Here is a 19,027-nt window from a genome sequence, read left to right as displayed (position 1 = left end):
TTTCATATGATCCATCTTGAGATGACTTTCTTTGTATGTTGAATGGCATTTACATGATGTGCAATCTATATAGTATATTGTATTGTATTCACAAAGTAATACCAAGAGTCTACAACAGAAGTATGTCACTTGGAACTTGAGATATATAGCGTAAACCTCTCTTAGTTAATGATAAGTGGATTATATTTATATTTGTTGATTTGATTTTGTATATGCCAGCGGCCAAAAAATCGAGGAGATGATTTAAGAAATTGATTTTCTGTGATTTCTTTAACAAGCACAAATTTTAAGTCAGTTACTTTACTGTTACTGTATAGTATCTAAGGTAATTACTATTAGTTACTATTTATGTTATGTACCAAAATACAACAGACTTTTTCTATATCACCTCCCCATGAAATGTTACTTGTTTACACTTCCTAAAATTGGAATTTCCACATGATTTAATAGAACCAAAACAGATTTCAGAAGGATACTAAAAATCATAGTGCTCATGCTCTCAGAAGGGTTTAGATTAAGCATTTCTTTTCTGTAACCTGAGCATCTGGTATTTTCAAATTAGGCACCTTCTAAATTTGACTCATACATTATGGAAATCTGATGACACGAGGGGTGGATAGGCTTGCTTTGATTTTATGAAATATTAATCATAGCTGTGATTAATGATTCAGCATTTCACATCTGGGTTATTCCTGTCATATTTGAAAATTACACTGTTAAATACAGTATATAAACTTAGTGTAGGTGGGTCATACTAATTCTCTAGTGTCCCTTAAAAATTAAGTGGAAACTTAACAATATACCAGAAGCTACCAGTGGTAATCTGTGATGTTGACAGTTCTTGGCATATTTTATACCCTTAAGGATTTTTTTGATGTAAATTAGTACACATCTCTTCAGGGAGTTGAAGCTATAGAATCTACTTTCCAGAGAACTGTTGTCTCTAACTAACCAAGGTAGAATCTTAAGAGTGGTTTTATTATGCAAAATAGAAAGAATAAATGGAAATGGTGCACCAGTAAAATTGTTTATTTGACTCTTGAAAGCCATACCTCACCCCCGCTATCATTCTTGACCATTACTATAGGTCAGGCACTGTGCTAAGTACGTACTTTACATATATTTTCCTATTTAAAGAAGTGTATGGAGTGGCTTAATGGGCATTATGTGATTTGATGGGTTACAATCATCAAATTGTAAGCATTTGCCGCAAATGAATCGAATTCACCGTGTTTGAAATCTGACATGTCCTTTTCATGGGTTGTTTTCTGCTCTTCCACATTTTTTTCTGACGGTTTTATTTGTATCATTTATACATTATTATGGATCTCAGTACAACATTAGGAGGAAATGGCATCATGGAAGAATACTTTAAGAAAAATAAGGATTTAGAGTAAAAATTGCTCAAAAGTCTTTGGGAAATGACAGCCTATATACTTTGACTTAAAACTTACGTACAAGATAGGTTGATTGTTGTTATTTTAGTTGACTTAATTATTTCAGAAAACTAAGTAAGCCCTTGTAAGCAGAGGAGGGTAGTAAATTACTCAGCAATTGACTACTATTGCTGGCATCCTTTTAAGTTCATATATTCTTCACTACTTTGAAAGATAGACTTTCACTCTCTGAATCTCAGGACTCTGGACCCGGCAGCTGAGAGGCTCACTGCAGTTTCCTTACCCAAGCACCCCATGGAGCCACAGTCTGCCTGTGGTCCAGCCTGCTGACAGGCTGTGCTGGGTGCACAGTGGCGTGCTGTTTGCCTGAGTCTGTCCATTTCATATAAGTGGGGAGTATTCATTTTTTGGCGGGGGGGTGGTGGGGGAGTTCTTTATTTGTTCAGATCATTTGAGAATTGCTTCTAGAAACAGGTGCATTGAAATTTTTCTGAAATACTATCCATTTGAAGTCCCAACCCATTATTTTAGCCTTTAAAAGTGAGTTAAAAGTACCCTAACCACAGTCAACAAGGCTTACCAATTCTTGGGAGATAAATTGTAAACTTTTACTTTCAGTTGAGTGACAGGGATATATGTATGTGGATATATACCCCTGTTTTTCTATATGTGGATGGTTTGTGGTTTTGCTTTAGGGTGAACAGTTGGCTTTTGTTTGCTTTTTTATTGTCAAATACATTGCTCTGCTGCTGCAGGTGATGGATGTGTACTTGGAATGTAGTTGTAGGGACAGTTACACTTAATATAAATGCTACGATTAAATTAACTTCCTTTGTCCCTTTGCTATTGTGTTGAACTAGATTCTCTATAGTTCTTAGAATGTACATTTCTAGCCAGTCTAGGCTCGGATGCTGCTGTTGCTGCTGCTGCTGATCTAGGGGCTGCACTTTTAGAATTGCTGAGCTAGAGTGATGAATTTACTTTCAATTTGAGATACTCACGTCCACTGGTAATGTCTAGTTCACCACCAGTTTTGTAGCTTCTAAGTGCTGTTTCTTCTTTTTCTCTCTGCTTCTTTTTTTCTTTTCTCTTCTAAACGATCAATTCTACTACCCTTAATGAAAAACAAAGCCAAAAACACTTACCTGAATCTCCCCAGCCATAAAGGAATGAATTTTTACGTCCTTATTCACTGAGGAGTCCTACCCATTGAGTATTATATCAGCTTTTCTCACCTATGTTACAAAAATTCAAAGGCTCAGTCTGTCCTCCCTCCCTCCCTCCCTTCCTTTCTTCCTTCCTTTGATTCCTTCCTTCGATTCCTGAAAACAGGTTGCAGAGTGAAGACCGTGCTAAAATGTAAGCACTAGTAAATATGATGACAGGGGCAAAGGGACATTTCTCCTACACTTAGATAAAACTTTATCAGCAACATTATGAGGTAATATGGCAGTCTAATCAGAGCCCACAAGAAGTTGCCCCTGAAAACTTGAAATTATTAAGACTGAGATATGGATTGACATCTCCTATCAGTAACAAGGTGTATCTTCTGAGATTTGCTGATACTAGAAGTTATCATGATTAGCAAAAAAAAAAAAAAAAAAAAAAAGTAAATTTATGTCATCTCTAGCTCATTCTTTTAAAATGCCTATCTGCTCATTGGGTATTAGTATGGTAGGTTATGTGTAAATTATAAATGAATAAATACAAATGTATTGAGTGTTAGTTTCAAAAAGTTAAGTTTGCTCAGGCAAAAACTGAACTGTTTTGCTTATTATAAACTCATTGCCTAGAAAATGCATTTCATTGATGATCCTTATTGCTGCATTATTGCTTTTTGCAAGTTCTAACAAAATGGCAAACTTCTACTTCCATTGTAATTTAACAAGTGACGTGCATTCACAGATTTTGTTCGGAAGTAAATTAATAGGAAGAAATCAAACAACAAATATAATAGAAAGCTCTTTTTAAGATCAAAACTATATGATAAGGACTTAAATATTATTTAAATATTAAATAAGTAGTAAGTTGTATTAAATAATACATAAGTACCTGTAAATACCATATATTTTACTGGATAATTCTCTAAGTTTAATGTACACATTGCCATATAAATTAATGATTTTTCCGAAGGAAAGGGAAAATCGTTTAAGGTTTTTGGGTTTTTTTAACCAACCTCACTGAAGTAGAGTTGTAAAATTTTTATAGAGTTATTTTTAAATCAGCTAAAGTTAAGTGTACTGTGATGTATGACACTAAATTCTCATTGAAATTACTCTATCATCCTTCAGTTTAAATGAGAAATAGTGTTATTAAAAGCATTTTCAGTTTTATTTACTCTGCAGCTTGATTCTCTGAAGAGGAGGACACCTTAGGAAGTACTTACAGGAGAAAACTATAAAATATATCAGGAGTTATAATGTATCATTGCTCTTAATTTTTAGCATGTACTGTATATTTTATTTGCCATAGGATGTATATGGAATGTTACTCAATTTAGAAAAACATCAAAGTCAGTTGCAAGCCAAAGGTCTGCTTCCAGAAAAAACTGAAACCAGGTAAGCTCTTTTCTTCCATTAAAATATAAATAAAATTTGAACTAAAAACATACCACTCATTGGTATTTTTTTAGACATACCTGAAGCCTAAAATTTGTTCCGTATTTTATCATTAAGCATTAAAGTTAGGGTTCAAAGTAATAGGTGGTTTTTGTTTAGGAGAAAGCATGAATTGAAGTTATTTTTATGTTATTTTTATCCCAGATTTATATATGGTAGGATGTTTAATTACTATACCTGGATATGATGCCTTCAGAATTTTTATGTATATAGCTGCACATTTATTTAGCATTTGCATGCTTTAATTTTTCACATTTTTTTTTTTACGTTTTGGTATATCAAGGTCTCTGCTTCCATTTGGCAAACAGCGATAGATCAGATCCATCAAACTGATCAGCCAGTGTTAAATTTTGGCCTATCTATTCAAGAGTTCTTCCATAAAGGAAGAACACCTTGTTTAAGTTAAGTTAAATGCACTCCTGTCCCTTTAGTTGGACTTGCCTACCGCATTAGTCTATTGACAGGTTAATGTTGTATCCATAACATCTTCTTTGAAGTAAGTTATACAGGCACAATTTTAATCTTTAAGAAATCTGGTGGGCTTTTAATACCAAATGAGTTCCATAGTGGCATATTTAACTCTTAAAACATTTGCTAGAGTAGATACCTTTTCTAAAGTAGATTGAGGAAATGGAATGTATGTCAAAAATAGTTTAGTTGGGTAAAATTACTGCTATATAATATAAAAACTTATTTCCAAATCATAAAATTGCTACTATATGTGGGATCTTTTGTGATATAACTCTAATTGCATGGCTAATTAAAAAGAGAATATATGTGATATTTTAACAGAGACCTGATTGGCAGCAGATGGCTGATTAAGGAGGAACTAGAAGAAATGTTAGTAGAAGAACTGTCAGATCAAGATGTGAGTAATTAATCTTTTTAATTTAAGGGGACCTGTGCCATAAGAATGCAGACAATTGCTGTATTTAGGATCCTAATAGTAATGTTCCTCAAAGCAGGTGTTCCTAAGATGATTTTTCTTTCTATCTTTAAAAAAAAAAAAAAAAATTCATCGTCACTGATTTCTGCCTTGGGATGACCTTATCTGTGGTCAGGGAGGTGCCTTGTCGAGTCTCCAGGTCCTCCTCTCATAAGTGCCCTCATGTCCTGTGCCAGTTGTTTTAGGGAAGCACAGCAGATGTTGTTTCATCTCCTCCTGTAAGGCCAGTAGCTAATTTTACAAGCTGATGATAAGTGTAAGGAGTCATTATTGGTTAAGTAGAAAAGGGATGCAGCACATGGTTACCTTCATGCAATTTACTGTTTACCTTGTGTGCCATATCTGTAAGGTCAGTGGTTTTTATCTTGGGATCTGCAAACCACCTCTATCGGAATCCCTTGAAATGCTGGTCACAAACCACAGAGTCCTAAGCCTCACCCCAGATCTAGCGCAGTCTCTAGGGGGTTACCCAGGAATCTTTTTAACAAACTTTCCAGGTGAATCTTATACCCTATAAAGTTTGTGAACCCCTGCTTTAGGTCTTATTTTGTTAGATGTTCTAATATATCAACATTATCACAGGACAGTTGATGTCTTAAACATTTCAATGTTCCAAATTTATTACTTTCTGGAAGATTGGGTAAATCTTCCAGAAATTTTTCAATTTCATAAATTTTTCCAAGATGGAGTTTTTCTTTGATGGTGGTGGCTAACATTGTTAGTACTTTGCCACCATATATAGATTTTAAGTCATGTACTTGAATTGTTCTTTTTCTCATTTAATGTATTATAGAAATTAATGATTTGGAAATGTTGCAGTTTGCTTAAACAAAGTGTCCGACATTTGGTTAGTGGTGGATCCAGAGTTAATTTCTAATATCCTAACTTCCAAGTACTGCTGTACTTGAATTCAACTGAAAAATCTCTTTGCTTCTTCACTGAACAAGTGATTTCATTATTTCCTCTGTTTCTGGCTGCTTTGATTTTTTTTTTTTTTAAATAACTCAGGTATTCTTTTTTCTGCTTTGTAATATCCCAAGAACTTTAATACAGGTGTACAACTATGAAAACAAAGGAAACAAGTTATATATGATACTTTGTACTTTGGGGTACTGGATAGCAGAAGAAATCCTGATGTTTATGGCTATCGAGATGAGGGACGTGGAGGTGGTCAGTGACTTCTTAACCTAGTTCAGAAGCAAGGCTGAGTTCCACCCGTAGTGCCCCTTTGTAGGTGCAGAAGTAGTCATTGAGAGTTTGTGAGATGGAATCGAGAGAGTAGCTAAGCACAGAACGCCCAGACCAGTGACTGGAGAGGAGCATGGAGCTCTGTCCACCCAATATCCTAGGTAGCTAAATGTTTCACCCTTACTGGAAGAGTGCCTTCTCTTTCATTACGTCATAGGAAGCTGTAGTCGAAGTAGTTCTTTTAATATTAATCTTACTGGTGAGATTTTTAAAAATTTCAAACTATTAATGGCAGATTTTTACAATAAAGGCAGTAGTGACAAAGATGAGTATGATGTTTAAGGCTGACAAAAAACATAAAGAAGGCTATCAAAGACTGAGTTTCACAATCCATATTCACTAAGAATCTCAAGCATTAGTTGTTTCCTTCTCCATAAACACTTTAGAGTGATTATTCTGGCTTCTAATTTTAAGGGGTTAATTCCAAGTTGTTTACTTTCTAATCACATGTTCAAGAACTATTAAAAAAAATGCACACAGGAGCAAGGATAATTTATTTCAAGAGGTTGCCCTTTAAGTCAAGTATCTCTTGAATTTTTAAATAGCTTGATTGTTCGATTTTAAAGGAAATCATAAACATTAAAGTAACACAGCTTGAACAACCAGAGATATATTTGCCAAATGTATTATGAAATATAATTTAAGAGGTACATTTTCTCAAAATCAAACTCTTTCCATATTACTATACATAACTTACTTGAAATTATTTATAAAGCTCCACTTGATACAGTTCTAATAAAAGAGTGGAAATTACACTTGAAGATCATCTAAATACTTTTTGAAAGTGAATTTAAATCTAAATTTCATAATCATAATACAGAGAAATTGATTTTTCTTTGAATGATAAATCTCTTTGTTTCTTGAAAGAAAAGATTTGGCACTAAAGATGCGCAGGAAAAGTGATGCATCTGCATGCTGTTTTAAAAGCAGCGTGAAGATGCAGAAGTGTCATCCTGTCAAAATTCATCAGGAAAAGCAACATTGGAAAGATCAAGGATGTAAAAATAGAAAAAATTTAGCAAATGCAATTACACTTGCACCTTCTAATGAATTTTTATTGTCTGCAGTATATGAAGCTCATTCGGTTGCTAGAAAAGTTATTGACATTGCAGTGTGGTGCTGCTGAGGAAGAATTTGTGCAGAGGTTTCGAAGAAATGTAACTGCTGCATCAAAAAAACAGCTAATTGAACCTGTACAGTATGACGAGCAAGGAATGGCCTTTAGCAAAAGCGAAGGTAATGACATTCTGCGGAGAGAAAATAAATTCAGTGAAGGTTGAAAAACTACAATTATTTATACTTGCTGTTGCTCTCTGTTATCCATTAGATTTTTTATTTGTTTATTTATTTTTGCTACTGTTACATTGGATTTCCTAATTTTTAAGATTCTATTGAAGTTTTTCAAAACTGAACTTTATAATATCCCAAGAAAAAATGTGGATGCATACCTATACAGTCATATTAACACTTTTTATTTTCACACATTTATATTATTAACTCTTTTAATTTTCACATTTTAAGCTGCTAGAATCGGCAAAGTATTTATAATAAAGTTTTCTTTACAAAAAATGAAAATGCTCAGTGAATCTGCATATCAAATGCCAAAACTAAGTAATATGAAAACTTCACATCCCTAACTCACATTATTCTTGTTCAGAGCCATTAGACATAGTCCAACTTTGAAGACTTGACCTATTAAAATGTTTACAACTCTTAAAAGATTTCTCATCATTGTCATTTTTAACTACTGTGGTGTTTTCAAAGAAATGTGACCTTTCCTGAGTATTTTTTTATTTCTACTAGTAATATTTCATCATACTAGTTATATATTTCTAAAACTTATGTTGTTAGATATATTCTTACTGTTTATGAAAGAAGAACGCTGTGTAAATTGGTTGTGGATTCTCGTAAGTAAGGGAAATGAATATCAATTACTTTCTTGGTTGTTCAAACTAATTTAAAATCATTGTAGTGTTTCTAAAATGGAATTGAAGAACAAAATTACCCCACAGAGAGCTTTATTGCATCTGTTGTGGTGTAGTTTACCTGCTTTACTTTTGTTTGACTTGAAATAATAGTTATAGGACTTGCTTATATACAGTTTTGTATATTATTTTGGGGAAACAAATTCTAATGTAGTTTTACCTGTCTCAAAGCACAGGTCTTCGAGATATTTACTACTAGGAATTTTATATTTTTGAAGGTAAAAGAAAGACTGCAAAAGCAGAAGCAATTGTTTATGCACATGGAAGTGGAAGAATAAAAGTAAATGGAATTGATTACCAGCTTTACTTCCCCGTCACACAGGACAGGTTCGTTTTGGGTTTTGATTTTTTTGTTTTTAAAGGAAACATACTTTATAATGCATCATGATCATTTAAGAAGGTTTGTGATCTTCTAATTCTGTTTCTCTGAATGATTATTTCTCTTTACCAATGGAACATATCAAACTAGCTAATTGAAGCTATTTTTTAAAGCAGCTTCCTGAGTTTTTAAAAAGCATCTCTAGAATTCCTCATTAATTGACTCTTATTCCCCTTTTCATCAGATCCTACTGCAGTTTGAGTAGTCTTAGATGTAGCTTATGTTCTGAAGTGCAGACTGTGCCAAACATAAGAAAGGTAGATTTCCACCTTCTAGTTTGGGGACAGGTGTGCACAAAACCACCACCACAAAAACCAGCCTTGGCACTTGAAACTGACCTAACCCACTAGGCAAGGAAAAGTGCAAGTAATTTCTTGTGGCTTGTGTTTGTTTTTCTGATCGTAAATATTAGAAAAAGTCTGCTTTATCATTTTGGATTTTTTTCCTATTCAGAGGAATGTGATTATATGTATTGAGCAAGCAAAGAAACCAGGCATTTATGGGTTAAAGTAAGAACTCATCAGGCTTTGCTTAGTTCTGGGTGCTAAATATGGCAGTTTTAATTTTTAAACTTTGTATCCTATGGAGAAATAGGCATTAATCATAAATAGATACTACAGTTCTTCTAATCTAAATATACTCATCTCAGAACTCTCTCTGACTTGCTATATAAAGGCCTCTTCTTGATATGGTTATTATTTTCCCAGTAGTTACTGTCATTATCCACGAGTAACAGAAGTTTGGTATGATTAGTTCCTCCTTTCCTAATCCTTCTCCTGTTTCCTGCATGTGTTACCGTATTTAAGGTCAAAAGGGCTAAAGCTCTTTTGATACCAATGCTGATGTAGGCAAAAGAGGACCCTCCTAATACAGTGTAAGCTTCTGGACGCAATCATTACTTTAGGATATGTATGTTTATTTTATTTGTGTGTGCCTGTGTCAACAAGCAGTGCATTCTTAACTCCATTTAAGATGAATTAGTTCTGCTATTATCCTCACAGGGCAGGGGATGGAAGAAGCTTGTGTTTCCCCTAGGAAAAGCCAGAGAGAAACCCATACTCCAGGGGCTGATAACTTTAGCATTGGGAACTGTAGGAGGAATGTCCTTTAACCAATAACCTGTCTGTTGATTTGTATTCAGACATAACTCCTGATGATTTAACAGCAAGTCTCAGTTATGGCTTGATCTCATAATGAAATTACATTCTTAGATCTTATTCTTTGATTTGAATTCAGCAGCTATTTACTAAGGATCATCTGTTTCTCTGGTCTTGTTCTGGGCATTGTGAAGATATCAGAGATATTTTGAGATACGATTCCTATTGGCAAGAAACTTCCTACGTGGTTGAGAAGCCTAAGGCTAGTCTTGGTTGTGGGCACCTACAACTATTTTAAAGTAGTTGTCGGGATTTAGGGCCGCCACGTCAGGAACTTATAAATCAGCAGTGAGGTGACCATTGACTAATAGGAGGACTTGCGAACCCAGAATCAGGGATCTTGATCGGAGTTCTCTCATCACCCAACACACACAGTTCAGTGGGTTAGCCATGTAAGTGAAGTTATAAGGGAGGCTTCTGGGCAGCCATTTGTTTGGGAGGTTAAACACTTACCCGGCTTCATTTTTAAAATTTTATGATTCTTTAACAAATGCTTATATAAATAAAGATAAATAAAGAGGCTTCAATTAAAATCTAGAAAAATAGATTTCATAACGTAATTACTAGGTATATAACTGAGTCATGGACCCAGATGGTTAGGTAAATGCAATAGTGGAATTAGATTTTCAGTCTGTAAATTTTCTTTTTTTTTTTTTTTGAGACGGAGTTTCACTCTTATTGCCCAGGCGGAGTGCAATGGTGCAATCTTGGCCCAACCTCTGTCTCCCAGGTTCAAGCGAACCTCCTGCCTCAGCCTCCTGAGTAGCTGGACAGGCATACACCACTATGCCCGGCTAATTTTGTATTTTTAGTAGAGACGGCGTTTCTCCATGTTGGTCAGACTGGTCTCAAACTCCCAACCTCAGGTGATCCGCCCGCCTCGGCCTCCCAAAGTGCTGGGATTACAGGCATGAGCCACCACGCTCAGCCTGAATTTTCTTTGACATTCACTGTTTTTTTTTTTTTTTTTTTTTAAGAGACAGGGTCTCTTTATGTCACCCAGGCTGGACTCAAGCTCCTGGGCTTAAGCAGTCCTCCCACCTCAGCCTCTTGACAGCTTGGACTGTAGGTCCCCAGCTGAAATTTTCTTTAGTTATCATAGTATATTAATAGCTACTACTTATAATACTGTTTTTATAACTTATGGCTACTTTTTTTTGGTTTCTTGGAAGCATTTGTTCAAAAAGACAGTATAGGGTTATGGGTTTTTTGTTGTTGTAGCAGTTATGTCATCCCTAGATCGTATTGTTATGAATTCCGATTTGCTGTGGCTTTTGAAAGTCATCTTTTACCCATCTGCATGTGATTATTTTATTAGTGTGGTATGAAGAATAGCACTTGCATGTCCTGTCCACACCTGTCTCTTAGCTTAACTGTGTTATATAAACTTTATTTTGGGTCCAGAAGCTACAGTGTCAAAGAAAGCAAATGCAATATAAGTGAGCTTTTCTGAATAAAAGTGTAGCAAGATATTAAGGCAAAATAGCAAGATCAAAGTGCTTGACAAAGGTAATGGTGAACATCTTCCCTAGCGTGAAAATGGTATTCAACAAATACTTGTCGAGTTGAGCAAGAGCAAGTCCAGGGCCATGTTCTGTCTGTGGTGCCTGCCCCAGGGTCTTGTGGGCCCTGACCGACCCTGAGAGAGCAGGCCTGCCAGGGCTTGTGTAGAATGTCAACCTGGCCCCAGGAAGGTAGCAAGACCCTGCGATTTAGAGAACTGTAAGAATATTGGGAATATGCGTTTGGTGTCAGGGAAGTGCAAGGTCGAATACAGTTTTAGAAACTTTAGAAACTAACCGTATCAAGATGAGCATTATACATTATACAGATATATTTATAGTATATTTAGGGAATCCAAACGACATTTGATCATTGTTTGGGAAGGCCTATTGATTTTATATCTGATCATCCAATCCAGAGACATTAAATTCAGTTGATTAATGGAGTTCCCCAACTGTAAGACTTCTTTACGAAGTTATTTTCAAGCTTTGCAAAGATCTTCTGAGATCAAGGGGATCAGCAAACAGTAAGATAGAGTGTACTGCTATACCCAAGAAAAAGAAATAAACCTTACAACTCTCAGCAAATCATTCGAAATGTCAGAAATGTGTTTCTATATCTCGGTAAAATGGATTGATCGAGAAGTATGGAAAGTATGACAGTGGCATGCAGAATATTGCTTTTATGAATATTCAGAATTTCAGTTGTTTACATAATGATGTATCTTTATAGTAAATGTAACCACATTTACTTGTGCTGTGCTTTAGAGAACAGCTGATGTTCCCTTTCCACTTTGTGGACCGGCTGGGAAAGCACGATGTGACCTGCACCGTCTCAGGGGGCGGGAGGTCAGCGCAGGCTGGAGCGATACGATTGGCAATGGCAAAAGCTTTGTGCAGCTTTGTCACCGAGGACGAGGTCGAGTGGATGAGACAAGGTATGAGCCTAGGTGGGACAGGCATGGTGGCCCAATACTGACTATACATGTTCGTTGGCTTCTTGTACTAGTGCCTGAAGTTCGTGAGAAAATACATAGTTACATAGGTAATATTTCCCTTCGCTATCTTCTTTCTTGCTACAGAACCAACAGTATTTCTCAGGTTTGATTTCTACAAGGTGAGCTTGAATTAGAAAAAGGGGAGAACTCCCCGCACTGATTATTTGAGCCCTGCTAAAATGTTCAGTTCCAAGGTCAGGGAAAAGTTAATTTTGTCCTTAATGCATAATCTTTTGTTCAGCTTAACAAAGTGCTTAGCTTAGTTATATTTAAGAGACAAATTGCTTGTTGTTGTTTTATCAAGAAATGTGTGGGTGTTTTGTTTTTGAAACAGTCTCTCTCTGTCACTCAGGCTGGAGTGCAGTGGTATAATCATTGCTAGCTGCAGCCTCAAGCTTCTGGGCTCGAACAATCCTCCTGCCTCGGCCTCCCAGGTAGTTAGGACTATGACGTGCACTGGCAAACCTGGATAATTTTTGTGTATTTTGTAGAGACTGCGTTTCTACAAAAATGCGTTTCTACAAAAATACACAAAAATGCGTTTGCTGTGTTGCCCAGGCTGTTCTCGAACTCCTGGCCTCAAGCAATCCTGCCTTGGCCTCCCAAAGCACTGACATTATGTAGCATGAGCTACCACACCTGGTCTGTCATCGAAATTTGTAATAATTGTTTGGTTAATGATAAAGTTCTTTGGGTATTTTGTTTTTGTAAGTTATTGGAGGTTTCCATTTTTTCCCATTGCGGTGTTTGAATTTTCTTGTACCCTACTCTGTGTAACCCTGTTACCTTAGCATGAATACAGGAGTCCCTGTGTAATGTGAAAAAGGATGGGCAGTTGATTCTTTCATTAGGGTACTGCTTTAGCAGTTAGAATAAATCAGGGAAGTTTGAGCTGAAGACTATCTTCGCACTGTACATGAGAAGAGGAAAACACCGTGTGCGCTGTCAGCCAGCTGCATGGTCCTGGGCAAGTCACTTAGCACCAAAGTTCATCAGCTCCTCCTCTGGGCAAGTAGGATGGTCTCTGTGCACCAGACCTGCTAGTACAAGCCACTGGGGTTCAATAAAAACACTACCTATGGCTTAGGCTACTTAATTGCTTAAGGCTCTTAAAAATCCATTTGCTTATAAACAATTTGTCATCATATGGGATTCATATCTAGTCATTGAAGTAATTTGCTAGAACCTTAACAATTTGATTAGTTTGAGCTCCTGTGCATATCTGAAAGTAATAAAGCGTTCTTAGAACTGAAGCTAGAACTTAGGTCTTGTCTGTATTTTGTCAAATACTGCTGTTTTATTCCATGTATGTCCTTTAAGTACAAGCAAGTGTAAAAGCTTACGGGTATGTAATAAATAATTGAAGTGTTGCTATATGTACATTAAATGGTCCTTAATAAAATACCCAAGCCTTGTATACAGTAAGAGGAGTGCTAACGTTGGAAGAGTGAAAAAGACAAGGAAAAAGTCCATTTACATATTTATAAAAGCAATGTAAGAGCTTTCCCATCAGTGGTATTCTTGGAATCTGTGGTCTTTACTAACTTCCTATGGCTGCAGGCACTGCTGGGCTCTTCCGTGTGGGCCATAGCTAGGAGTCAGCCCAGCAGTTGCCTAGAAACATACTCACTCCTGAAGACTGGGAGAATGACAGTTTCCTGTTTCAACTGACTTTATCCTTCTAGAAGAAACTGCCTGTGCTGAGAATACAACTCTAAAACTGATTTTTTTTTAATTCTAAAACAAACAAACAAAAAAAAAACAGGGAATATTATGGCATAAATTAAAATAATAAGTTTCCTTTTTTAAATGTTTGACAAGTCATATTTGTATGTATATGCATATTCATGTAAACTGTTAATAGATGGTATCTAAGTACTTTCTCATAACTTCACCTTGACAGTAACTTTTTCTTCTCTGACTCTTGTCTCCATTAAAACTCTGGCCTCTGCAATAGTAAGTGTGCAGGTTAAGTTCCTTTACAGTGAATAGTGACCGCCCCGACAAGAGCAGCTTTAGCTCGCTTAGATTAGGCAAGCTTAAAAGCCAAAAGGGAATCATGATTCTTACAAGATAAAGAAAGCAGGTTTAAATAACGTCACTGGTGTTTGTCTCAGAGGTTGGAAAAATATCCTCAGAGAGTGGAAGCGAACTGCCATCACGAGGTTGATACTGGGCTGGTAAATTACTGGTCTGGTTGCTTTCCTCTGATTTTTTTTCTCAGACAACAGTACATATAAATTCACGAACCTGCTTTTCTTCTTGGCAGCGTGCATAGTAACGGTTCCTCAAGGCTTCTGTTTTTATGCTGCAGCTGGACTCCTCACTGCTGATCCACGTGTGAGAGAACGGAAGAAGCCAGGCCAAGAGGGAGCCCGCAGAAAGTTTACCTGGAAGAAGCGCTAAGGGTTCGCTCCCAGGAAGGAAGAGGAAGAGCTGTGTGTGTGCTGGCACGTGGCGGACACAGAGGAAGCAATGACTGACCAGCATGAGGGCAGTACTGTCAGCAATTTCTTTGAGTTGTGAGATGGATTTATTTTTCAATGCAACTTTGTAAAGGTGACCTTTAAAAAATAAAAGGAAAAAGAAGAATGTTAGTCTCATTCTGCCACTTTATTTTTCTTAACTTTTTCAGAACATAGTTTTAGGAAGCATAATTCGCAGAATCTGGCATATTAGACCTGAAAGGAATATTCAGCAATATATAGTTGAGTTACCTCATTTTGCAGACAAGAAGGCTAAGCCCCCAAAATTAGGCAACCAACCAGAGCCATACTGTTGGTACTTTTCATGCTAGAGCTAGACTAGCACTCATTTCCCCTGATTCTGTTGCTTCCCCACTTGGCAACTGTCACCCCATAGTTTTCAAAATGAGAGGTGAGAGTGCTTGCTCAGAAGAATGAAGTAACTTGAGTCGGTCAGGAGCTCAGCGGAGCCAGGGAGCTGAGCTGCCAGCCGTGGGAGGTGCTGGTGCAGACAACAGCCAAGTGAAAGGCACAGTCGAGCCTATCTGTGCTCACTCGCTGCAGGAATACGAGCAAGGCTACAGCAAAGAAGGCACCCCTGCCCCCTTTTTTGGATCAGTTTTGTTTTGAGGATATTTAAAATTTGTTTTATTGTGTATATTTAAGGTATACAACAGGATGTTGTGATATACATTTACAGAGTGAAGTGATGACTGCAGTCAAGCAAATTGGCACAGCCCTCATATAGTTTCCTGTGTGTGGGTGTGTGGAAAGAGCACCTAAGGTCTCTTCTCGTTTCCAGCATACAATACAGTGTGATTCACTGTCATCCTCATGTTGTACGTTAGGTCTCTAGACTTACTGGTCTTATGTAACTGCAGCTTCGTACCTTTTGACCTGCATCTCGCCCTCCTCCACCCCTGCCTCTGGTAATTACAGTTCTACTTTGTGCTTCTATACATTTGATTTTTTAAGACCCCACAGCTAAGTGAGATCTTGCGCTACTTACCTTTCTGTTCCTGGCTTACATCATAGTGTCCTCTGGGTTCATCCATGTTGTGGCAAATGGCAGGATCACCTTTTTCAAGGTTGAATAGTATCCCACCGTGTATATCTATGCCACAGTTTCTTTACTGAAACAATTGTGGATTCCATTCTGGATCAGCACAGATGTGGAGAAAAGTGACTTCAAGCTCCCGTTCCCCAGGAAGTCTCAGCTGAGGTGCCTGAGGGAGGACTTGGCTGAAGGGAACAGATCCCTCTGAATGAAGGCACCCAGCCAGGAGTGCACATAGCTCTGGAAGAGCATGGGCTGCGGGAGGTGGGCTGAGCCCTTGACTGCAGCCCCCAGGACCTGTCATGCACTGGCTGTGCGCAAGTCAGGGCTGGGGAGTGTAGCTGGCCCCCGTGAGGCCCACCAGGCAGTCTTTTATGATTGACCATGGTTTGGCATCACACATAGGTGATTGGCCAGGAGCTAGACTCCTCAGTCATAGCTAAGCGTTCAATTGCGTTTTGCTCTAGGATTTCTAAAGTACCTTAAAAGGAAGAAGCTTTGGCATTTTAACTCTAATGCAATTGTGTAGTAGGTTTTTGAGGGGAGAAAGGGGCAGTTGGTGACGGGTACTTTAAAATCCATTTCAGGCCAGGTTTGGTGACTCATACGCCTGTAATCCCAGCACTTTGGGAGGCTGAAGCAGGTGGATCACTTGAGGCCAGGAGTTCGAGACCAGCCTGGCTAACATGGCGAAACCCCATCTCTACCAAAAAATACAAAACTTAGCTGGGTGTGGTGGCATGTGCCAATAGTCCCAGCTACTCAGGAGGCTGAGGTGGGAGAATCGCTGGAACTCAGGAGGCAGAGGCTGCAGTAAGCCGAGATTGTGCCACTGCACTCCAGCCTGGGTAACAGAGTCAGACCCTGTCTCAAACAAACAAAAAAAAATTCATGTCAATGCAGTTATTTTAAGTAAAAATATTGCTTCAAGAATTAGACCCTCAGTGCTCAATTATCCACTGATTTCTTCATAAGTGTCTATTTTTAAATAATCTTGAATAAGTTCTGAGATGTATATACACATCAAATCCTTTATGTGGTAAAATAAAATAACATGATGATGAACAATGAGAGTGAGTACCACCATGCGGTACCCAGTGCCCTTTTCATGCCAGATGAAACTGTAGAAAATACTTTCTGGGGTTCTTTCTGTGTGGCAGTCATTCTCTAGTGAAATAGTCTGTGGCAGGTTTTGGTCGGTGGTGTTGATTTAGCCTGTATCTGTTGGAGCATACTTTTTACCACTTTGACAAGAGAGAAGTGATAAGTGGTTCCCCGGCGTCGCATGGGTGTGCTGAGATGGGATGGCGGGTGGCCCTGTCAGCACCGATCGCCCACTTGCTGAGCTCTTGCCATACCTGGTGTCCTCCGGGGCAGCCTGCAGTATATGCAGTCTGGCCCTGCATCAGCTGCTGTTGGTGACGTGGAAGAGACAAAGTTCTCAAGTCTAATGGGAGACCTGCTCCTACAGTGCCACAGGAGGAGAGCTGAGGAGTGCACATAGCTCTGGAAGAGTTTGAGGACGGTAGCTCCCCGAGGAGGAGGCGGTGGGGAAAAAAGAGGCCATGGGAGGAGAGGTGGCGAGTACAGATAGAGGAAATGGCAAGAAAGGAGGAAGGAAAGTCCCGGAAGTGTGCAGGGAGTGAAGGCAGGCCGGCCAGGACATTGCTGGGGAGGGCGGAGGGCCCTGTGGAAACCAGCTGGGAAGGAGGCTGAGGCAGGTTTGTGGAGGGCCTGAAAGTCATGGTGATGTTCCTGCACTGCCAAAGGGGAATCACTTAGTCTTTTTTTCTCCTTTGAGAGTACAGATGACGGTTGAAATTAGAACTATGTTTTTAAACTGTATTTTAGCAACCCTTTAAAAATATGTATATTAAGTAGAGTCACAGTACGTAATATAACAACAAAATCAGAGCCTTAAGTCTCACCTTCTTCTGGGTCTCAGGAACCCCGAACTCCTGGGAAAAGGCTTTGAGGATCTCCCCATCAGGAAGGAAACGGAGGGATTACAGGAGCAGGGAGTCACTAGAAGGAGGAGACCTGCCAGGCAGCCGTTGTACACGAAGGGGATGGGACCCAGCACGGGGAACAGAAAGGAGGTAGGTGTGAGAAACATGACCACTCTCGCCTGGACGGAGTGTGATAGGTGATTGGCTGCGGGAGAGCTGGGGGCGGTTATTCGGTATGAGATCCACAGGCTGCTGGGAATGCAAAGAGCCAGGAAGACTGGAAGAAAAGTTGGTGGGAGGAGGAGGAGACACCAGAGGGCGTTGGCTTGGGTTTCCTTGAGTTTCAGGTGTTTGGGGCCACCTCAGATGAAACGCTTGAAACAGTTGGAAACGAGGGCTGTGACTCAGGTGATGGGTCAGCCTGCTGACAGATTTGGGAGGCTGCTGTTTGGAAGGGGAATTTGAAACATGGGCTGGGTCAGCAGGGAGGATTGGGCAGGGAAAAGGCCAAGGCCCAACTAGAGAAAGAACCATCACGTTTCAAGTAGGAAGGAGGGAAGAGCCAGCAAAGGGAGTGGTGGGCGGTGATAGGAAGACAGCAAGCCAAGCACAGCCATCAGGGACGTCAGTGACGACCAAGAAGCAGCCTCCAGGAGAGGCGGATATTAACAGGTGCCTTTCCCAGTGATGTCTGGAGGAAACACTGGCTTGTAACCTCGCAGGCCACTGTACCCCTTGAGTCTCAACTTCTTTGAGTCAAATTGGGGTCATTTTCTGCCCTACCAGCCCCATCTGCCCTTGTGTGACGATCAAGTAAGATAAGTGTAAAACCACCGGCCATCTGCTCCATTCCGGCTGTCACAGGAACTAGACTGTGGACAGTGTTGATGTGAGGCCGCCAGGGAAGAGGATTAAAGTATATCGGAGCCCTTGTTCCTTTGTTCAGACTTGACACAGGCTCCTTTGTCACCAGGTTTGTTACCACAGGAGCACTTAGCTTCTCAGACATCCCATAGCTTTGTGGGAAATACCTGTTGGGAAGTATTTTTGACACACACTGTGTGCATACGTTGGAAGGGCTCTCTAGGGGCTATTTTTTTTTAAACAGGCATTTGACAATATTATTGCCTTAAGGTGACAGTGAGAGCTAACCTTCTACAGCTCCTATTCTGTTCCAGATACTGTTCTAAATACAAGTAACACATTCGATCCTCTCAGCCAACCCTATGAGGTAGATATTGAGAAAATTAGTGCTCAAAGAGTTTCAATAACTTGCCCAAAGTCCTAAAGCTAGTGAGTGCCCAAGCCAGGTTGGAACCTAGAATC

At 38.9% G+C, this 19,027-nt stretch overlaps 1 protein-coding gene across 1 annotated transcript in view; it reads left to right on the top strand.

Annotated features, from left to right (window-relative positions):
* MRPS9 (mitochondrial ribosomal protein S9) overlaps positions 1 to 14,833 on the top strand; it is a 56,601-nt gene extending 41,768 nt beyond the window's left edge. The window contains exons 6-11 of the mRNA XM_023211318.1: positions 3,870 to 3,955; positions 4,808 to 4,883; positions 7,277 to 7,445; positions 8,413 to 8,521; positions 12,001 to 12,170; positions 14,545 to 14,833. Coding sequence (XP_023067086.1) covers positions 3,870 to 3,955; positions 4,808 to 4,883; positions 7,277 to 7,445; positions 8,413 to 8,521; positions 12,001 to 12,170; positions 14,545 to 14,636 — 702 coding nt within the window. The 3' untranslated portion in view covers positions 14,637 to 14,833. The remainder of the gene's footprint in view (positions 1 to 3,869; positions 3,956 to 4,807; positions 4,884 to 7,276; positions 7,446 to 8,412; positions 8,522 to 12,000; positions 12,171 to 14,544) is intronic.
* The last annotated feature ends 4,194 nt before the right edge of the window (positions 14,834 to 19,027 follow it).

The sequence above is a fragment of the Piliocolobus tephrosceles genome, chromosome 15, assembly GCF_002776525.5.
Source record: "Piliocolobus tephrosceles isolate RC106 chromosome 15, ASM277652v3, whole genome shotgun sequence".
In the NCBI taxonomy this organism is placed as follows: domain Eukaryota; kingdom Metazoa; phylum Chordata; class Mammalia; order Primates; family Cercopithecidae; genus Piliocolobus; species Piliocolobus tephrosceles.
Note: the sequence above shows the minus strand (reverse complement) of the source record. Positions and strands in the feature narration are given on the sequence as shown.